At 38.0% G+C, this 7,976-nt stretch overlaps 1 protein-coding gene across 1 annotated transcript in view; it reads right to left on the bottom strand.

Moving 5' to 3' along the window:
* Positions 1-1,801: 1,801 nt before the first annotated feature.
* Positions 1,802-7,976, bottom strand: part of LOC106946130 (serine/threonine-protein kinase/endoribonuclease IRE1-like) — a gene marked incomplete at its 5' end in the record, with an annotated part of 29,038 nt that continues 22,863 nt past the window's right edge. Inside the window, 4 exons of the mRNA XM_015030269.1 lie at positions 1,802-4,251; positions 4,347-4,414; positions 6,320-6,443; positions 6,544-6,671. Coding sequence (XP_014885755.1) covers positions 4,069-4,251; positions 4,347-4,414; positions 6,320-6,443; positions 6,544-6,671 — 503 coding nt within the window. The remainder of the gene's footprint in view (positions 4,252-4,346; positions 4,415-6,319; positions 6,444-6,543; positions 6,672-7,976) is intronic.

Genomic DNA, 7,976 nt, shown 5'->3' with positions numbered 1-7,976 from the left:
TCTACAGGATGTTTTCAGGGACATACTGCATATTGCAGAAAAGTGAATGAAGGAAAACAAAGAAATATGCAAGTAAAGATTTTTATTTTTATATTTTAATAAAAAAATATATATATATATATATATATATATATATATATATATATATATATATATATATATATACAGTACAGACCAAAAGTTTGGACACAACTTTTCATTCAAAGAGTCTTCTTAATTTTCATGACTATGAAAATTGTAGATTCACATTGAAGGCATCAAAACTATGAATTAACACATGTGGAATTATATACTTAACAAAAAAGTGTAAAACAACTGAAATTATGCCTTATATTCTAGTTTCTTCAAAGTAGCAACCTTTTGTTATGATTACTGCTTTGCACACACTCTGCATTCTCTTGAGTTTCAAGAGGTTGTCATCAGAAATAGTTTTCACTTCACAGCTGTGCCCTGTCAGGTTAATAAGTGGGATTTCTTGCCTTATAAATGTTGTTGGGACCATCAGTTGTGTTGTGCAGAAGTCACACAGCTGATAGTCCTACTGAATAGAGTGTTAGAATTATGGCAACACAAAAGCAGCTAAGTAAAGAAAAACGACTGGCCATCATTACTTTAAGAAATGAAGGTCAGTCAGTCCGAAAAGTTGGAAAAACTTTGAAAGTGTCCCCAAGTGCAGTCGCAAAAACCATCAAGCGCTACAAAGAAACTGGCTTAACCGCCCCAGGAAAGGAAGACCAGGAGTCACCTCTGCTGCGGAGGATAAGTCCATCCGAGTCAGCAGCCTCAGAAATCGCAGGTTAACAGCAGCTCAGATTAGAGACCAGGTCAATGCCACACAGAGACACATCTCTGCAACAACTGTTAAGAGGAGACTGTGTGAATCAGGCATTCATGGTAGAATAGCTGCTAGGAAACCACTGCTAAGGACAGGCAACAAGCAGAAGAGACTTAAGACACATTAGAAAATGTATAAAAACTTTTGAAAAATGTAGGTGAGAACATTTAATCAGAAGGGTAAAAAAGACGACCTTACAAAAAAAAATTAAGAAGTAAAATGATTGAAAATAAAACCACAAGTCTAAATTTAGAAATAAGGTCTTCCCAAGCAACATTCTAATTAATGTTGATCAGGGAAAATAAACGGTAACACTTTATTTGAAGGGGGGTGAATAAGACTGTCATAACACCTGTCATGAACATGAATAAGCCTTCATGAATATTTATGACTGTTGTCATAAAGCGTCATTCGGTAAATTATGACACTTTTAATACAAAGTTGACATTATTCAAAATGTCTTTGTTATGACAACTTGACATTAACCAAGAAATCATTACTGTTTAAACTTTACCTTTAATAATATAAAGTTACCTAATTTTTTAAAACAAATTTATATCAGTAATGATTTCTTGGTTAATGTCAAGTTGTCATAACAAAGATATTTTGAATAATGTCAACTTTGTATTAAAAGTGTCATAATTTACCCAATGACCCTTTATGACAACAGTCATGAAGGCTTATTCATGTTCATGACATGTGTTATGTCATGTTTATGAAAGTGTCATGTCAGTCTTATTCAACCCCCTTCAAATAAAGTGTTACCAAATAAACATTAATTCGATGTTCTGAAAGAAGACAAGAACCCCCCCACGCCCAGACTCCCAATTAATAAATGTAAAAAAATAGTCATAAAAAAATCCCATCGAACTTTCCTTAAAAAAACCATTAAAACAAAAAAAAAGCCCTTAGACCTGCCTGCTGACCCTTACTCTATTAAATATGAATTATTTTTCCTTTTTCTTAGAACAACGTTGGATTAGTTGGATATAATGTGGACCTCCAAAACCAGCTAGAAATATACAGTACCAAATGGAAAATAAAAACAAACAAATTAAGTAAATAATTTGTGGTGCCAGCAGTAACATACCTAAGAATTTCCACATTAATTTATACGGAATTTGTCTATATGAATGGATTGACTTAAGACAATAATTGTTGTAAATTGGCACCATCTAAATAGAAGTTTAATAAATACTTCAATAGCTGGTCAGAAGGTGATTGAGGTGGTGCAGTTGGTAGAACTGTTGCCTTGCAGCAAGAAGGTCCTAGGTTCAATTCCTGCATATGGAGTTTGCATATTCTCCCTGTGCATGTGTGGGTTCTCTGGGTACTCCGTCTTCCTTCCACTCTCTAATTTGGAGGGTAATTACTCTCTCTAAATTCCCTGTGTGGGTATGAGGTTGTTTGTCCTCTCTGTATTGCCCTGTGATGGATTGGTGACCTGTCTAGAGTGACCCGCGTCTCGCCTGCTGACCACTGGAGGTTGGCACCAGCCCCACCAGCAACCTTCTGACACCAGAAGGGTAAACATGTGACATAATGGATGGATGGATAGCTAATCAGCGTGCTATCCATCCATAGCACTCTTCATTTAAAATGTATTTTAAATAAATACATTTCCCTACTGAACAGATGCCTATTTTTATTATCTAGCCTTCAAAATGACAAAGGCAAGAGAACCTGGTCATTCAAGTCTGAAAATTGCTATAAGAGCATATTTGAAAAAACTAACTGTGACTGAATCTGCAGTCATTCATTTTAAAGGTCCACTATTATGCTTGGACAGATTCAGGCTGGGATACACAACATACACAACATGCTCATTACATTTAATATACAAAATCATTCTCAGATATTAAGATTTCCCCTCATAAGTTCTGCCTGTTTTGAGCTCATTTAGGAATGCACTGTTGTAGGGTTACATCATGCTTATGTAAATAACCTACTGCTGACTAAGTTCTCTCAACACACTGTTTACATTAGCAGACATGTGAAAATGGCTGCAGGCAGGGGCACAGTGGTACAACCATACATTTTTGACTCCAAGTCAGACCCAGAAGCAGAAGTGAAGCCTCCTGAACAACCAGCAAGCCACAACCACTGAATGATTAAACGTGGTGGATCTGACACACATTTACATCATTATTAATTCAAACTCTGAAGATTCTGCTGTGCTTTGGGGCAATGTGCTATGATGTGAAAAGTTGAGCAACTGACATCAGCACACTAAGCACATCAGCACAAAGATCGTTTTTTTTGTCCACAAATGCATTAGCAGACAAATGCTAAAATATATATTTGAGAGGTTAGAGGAGAAGCATTTCTTTCAAGGTGTAAAATACTATTCAGGCAATGTCAGTAATGTCCAAGAGTCTGAGATGTTTTCACAAACACTGCATCTTCTCAATGTAGACTTTCAGTTACAATCCCAGTTTACTGGAATTGTACTAACTGACAAATGATGTTCAAACCAAACAACACTACAAAACACACAAGATACCATTATTTACTTACATCGCCATCATCTGCAGATTTGTGTTTAAGAGTAGGAGCAGAACCTTCCTTCATTCCCAGTCTTTGGTAAATTCTGTCATGTTCTGTTGGTAGTTTTCAAAGGATTCCTAACTAAATTGATCTGTACAAATTACAGTTGTCTTTTGCAACATCACAGGGATATTGCAAGCAAAAATAAAATGAAGCCATGCAGCTCTGTTCTATGTGACTGGGAGAAAATGCATGAACGCATGCTGAGGTTTACAGCAAAAACACCTTGAAAATCTGTTTAGTATTTAGCGAGTTTCTGATACATCATTGTCCCCGTTTAAAAGTTTTGAGAACAAAAGACATGAAATCCTGCTTTCAGACTGAACATGTGTGCTCTTGGATTATGGCAGAAAAAATCCCCCATAGAAGAGAAACAAGCAAAAAGTGAATTTTGCATAATAGTGGACTTTTAGAGCTTTTAACACACTTTTACTAGGGCTTGATAATAATGTTATTCCTATTTATTTAGTGTTTTAGTTCTCAGAAGCATTTTTCCTCATTTTAAAAAAGGGTGTTTATTAAATCATTTAAAACCTTTGTAAAGAAAAGGTCTAATAAAACCCATTAAAAATACTTTATAAAACTTCCAAAGGCATATAAAAACTTCTTCACAGCACTGCCCCTGAAAAAGTGTAGGCTCTTTTTCTTTCTGTGCATAAAACATGGAGGCCTGAGTCATGTGAAAGCTATTTGGCTTTGGGTGGCAGATAGTAAGGGTGAAAGAGCCTCTCATGGGTGCAGATTTGCAGGGCGGCATGCGTGTGCATCAGTAACCGTGGAAACCGGGAGGTGAAGTAGCTGACAAAGCCTTCTGGAAGTTCCCCAAGGGTGTCCTGGACCTCTGGTGGCAGCTCATGGTAGTGATGCTTCTGTGACATTTTGAAAACAAAACATGATCCTACTATTAGAGTGAGGATGTGTAACTGTTCTCTGTAAACAGGCAACATGTGGGGACCAGACAGACCTTGTTCCTCATGGCTCTGAGCAGATCTCTCACCGAGTTTCCTTTGTATGTCCTGAACCGCCTCAAATCTGGAGCAAAAATTAGAGCAACAACTCATACCTTTTTTTTCTGCTAAAGGGAGCAGTTTTCATTTTAGCACGTTTGCATGAATATTCACACCCCTTAAAGGGGTGGTGTTCTGTGTTTCTCAGGCACATAGTGCCATTTTATAGCATAATCAAGTAACTATGTTACCTTTAGTTGTTATAAAAATGCTACATATATCAAATATGACTTTACAGAAATTTGATTGAATTGGACCTTTGTCCCTTTAAAAACTTCTGCTTTTTTCTGAAACTTTAGGATGTCATTATAATTATAACATTGCTCCTCTATTAACCCTTTAAAAACATTTTTAGCAGCATTGCACTGAGAAGTAGTTCCTATGATGAGCTCAGCAGTTCACCAGGTGTTTGCTTATTGCTATTGGCTAGTCTGAAGGAGCCAAGTGGGGGAGGGCTGCTCGGTAAGGTGGAACCTCGGCTTGAAGACTGCAGCTCTGAAGAGTAGCTGCGCTTTGAAGGTAGCGTTTCATCCACCCAGGCTGAATGGCTGCCATGGAGATTAAAGGATTTCTCAAACATGCCTATAAGAATCAAGGCAACACTCCAGATATGTTTTTGATGAGGAAATAACATTATAACATCACGTAAAGCTAAAAACAAGTCAAGTAATACTGCCACTTTAAACATTTTTTCCCCAGTTTTGTGAGATTATAACTACAAGCTTCAATGGATTTTACGTGACAGACAAACACAAAGTAGCATAAAATTGTAAATGGTTTTCAGAAAGAACCTGGTCTGGGTTTTGAAAACAGCACAGGGGATTGTGGGAACTCCACTCCCACAAAGGGCTTCAGTATAAGTAGGCTAGATGTATCTCTGTGGATCCCACCCACCACCAGACCTCCAACCCTCCCACCGTTTCTACTGCCTCTGTTCTATCAGATAGCCATACGCTGTCAGGATAGCATACATGCAGTTAGTACGCATGCGCATTAAGAAGTCCGACCGTCAGTGGAGTTGTCAGTTCAGCATACGCAACAAGTTATGACGAAAATAAGTCATTAAATTGTTAATAATATGATAACTAGATAAATATACATGTGTTGTCGTGGTTTCAAAGTGTATTTAAAGCAGTCGAGCTGCAGCTGCAGTCAACCACAACACACGCCCGTGTAAAACTCATTAACCTACTTAACCGCTAAGTCAGGTTGCCATACAGCTGTTCATAGCAAAGTGTATGATGATCTACGTCATGATTCTATGTTGCTGATTAAATAAAATCATATGGTAATGACAGCGTATGCATGTCTGAGCTAAGCGTACGACTATCTGACAAAGTATGTTGGATCTGACAGAACACCTCCTCCGAGACAGTGGTACTGGGACATAAAAACACACAGGACCAGACAGGAAAACTGCTTCTTCCCCAGAGCTGTGAATATCAAAACACATCTCCCCCCCGCAGGACTCCCCCAGCGGCCGCCGCACACCATGACTTTCTGTACATAATTATGCTACACACCTGCACATACTAGTCTAGTACATTAACCTTGGTGTTTTATAGTTTGTTTATTTATAACATATGTGCCTCTTGAGATGTAGCGTTGACAAAAAAATCTTATGTGAGAACACATGAGGACAATAAAGCATGGAGAACAATCAATATCGATCAATATCAATAAAATACAATTAAGTTTAATGAGTGCATTCTCTAGTGGTAACAACTGTACTAAATACAACTGGTGCATTGAAGTAGCAGAGATGCAGACTGCCTAATATACAGAGGCAGCTGATTTCACAGCTGAGGAGAAACAGCTGGGAAGCATCTGACACTTCTGGTTTGAGGACAATTCAATACATTTGGTCAGCAAATCCCAAAAAAATACATGGACATTTATGGTGTACAAAGACTTTTGCATGGTACTGCACCTGTTTGCAGAGGGACAGAGATGTGCATCCTCCAGTTGGTTCGGACCACTGATCTGCCTGCAGTCTCCAGTCTGACCACAATCGGACTCTCTGCTGGCTCCTTCTCTATGCGGTCGCTGACGTCCTTTCAACAGCAAGCACAGGACAATCCTGAGCGTAAAGGAAGCAGACACCTCTATTGATAACAAAGCTGCTTTGTGATTGGTGGAAAAGTTGTGAATTACCTGGAAAAAGAGCAGCTGCTTCTCAGGGCTCCAGAAGAACGGATGTTTAAGCACACAGGCAGTGGAGGGCCGGGACTCTGCATCAGCGCTGATCATTTGCTCAATCAGGTCCTTTGCTATGACATCATCTAACAGAGCGAGACAAAAGAGTGATATCCAGGTTTGTAAAATCTTTGGTTAAATATGGGTTCATTAGAACTGAGGGACTGACTGATTTTAAAGTCACCATTGATCATTGTTTTGCAGGAAGAAATTGTGCCCAAGATATTGCCTGAGCTTCTAGCTTTTAGAGTAGACGGCGCTTGTTAAAAATAAAGTCAACTCAAGATTTTCAGTATGAGCGTGTGATACAAGTTACTTAACTGCGCTAATTTAAGTACAACTTATTTAACAAAAAGTAAGCCAAAGTGTAAAAGCGTGTGTTAGACAGGAAATGTATCCTGACAGTTGAAACAGGAATAAGGAGGTTGAGTTGTTTTAAATCCAACAGTCCTGACTAGCTGATCACCAGCCTCTGTCAAATCACAGGTTGTTCCTACTAAATGAGAGGAGAAAGATATTAACAACGATCTGAGAGTAGGTAATTACTGCTGTCAAATGTAAAAATCTGAATTTCACACAATTTAAAATTAATCCAAGCACCGATTTTTCATGAATGAAAAATATTTAATACAATTATTAGAGGCCATATTCTACATTTTAAAGGTTACAGTTTATGAATCATCAGAAAAAGTTGAAACAATTAGGAAGAACGTACTAATTAAAAACACTAAGTCACGCAGTTTCTCTGCAATAAGAACTGAGTTCAGTTGAAGTTTGAACTCATAGTGAAACTAACAGTAGGGAGAAAGAGTAACTCCTGGAATACATCCTGCTAAAAGTGCAGCAAACTCAACACATTCAACATGGTACAACTGTACTAAATACAACTGGTGCATTAAAGTAGCAGAGATGCAGTCTGCCTAATATATAGAGGCAACTGATTCCACAGCTGAGGAGTAACAACTGGGAAGCATCTGACACTTCTGGTTTGAGGACAATTAAAAAAAAATACATGGACATTTATGGGTAATATTCCAGGTTTATGAAGACTTTTGCATGGTACTGCACTTTTTTTACTTTTTGAGTTTATTCTGCTTACACAGTTTTTCCCTGGACTGGCCAAACAAAAGGGGAGATGATCTGTTATATTGTTACCTCCCTAAAACAACGGCCAAGTCTTTTATTGCTTAAAACATCTTTTGGCAGAAAACTTCAAGACCATTATTTTAGGAAGGTGATGATATTGGAGTGGGACATATTTGGAGAAAGCAGAGCACCTCATATCAGCTGCCAAGCACAGTGATGAAGGGATGATAATATGGGCTTGTTTTGCAGCCATGACTGTGCATCTTATAGTTTTTAATAGAGATGTGCCGATCAGGTTTTTTCCT

This window comes from Poecilia latipinna, unplaced genomic scaffold, assembly GCF_001443285.1.
Source record: "Poecilia latipinna isolate Pla-1442-1.1 unplaced genomic scaffold, P_latipinna-1.0 Scaffold178, whole genome shotgun sequence".
NCBI lineage: Eukaryota > Metazoa > Chordata > Actinopteri > Cyprinodontiformes > Poeciliidae > Poecilia > Poecilia latipinna.
The sequence above is the reverse complement of the archived record's forward strand: the minus strand, read 5'-3'. Positions and strand labels throughout refer to the sequence as shown.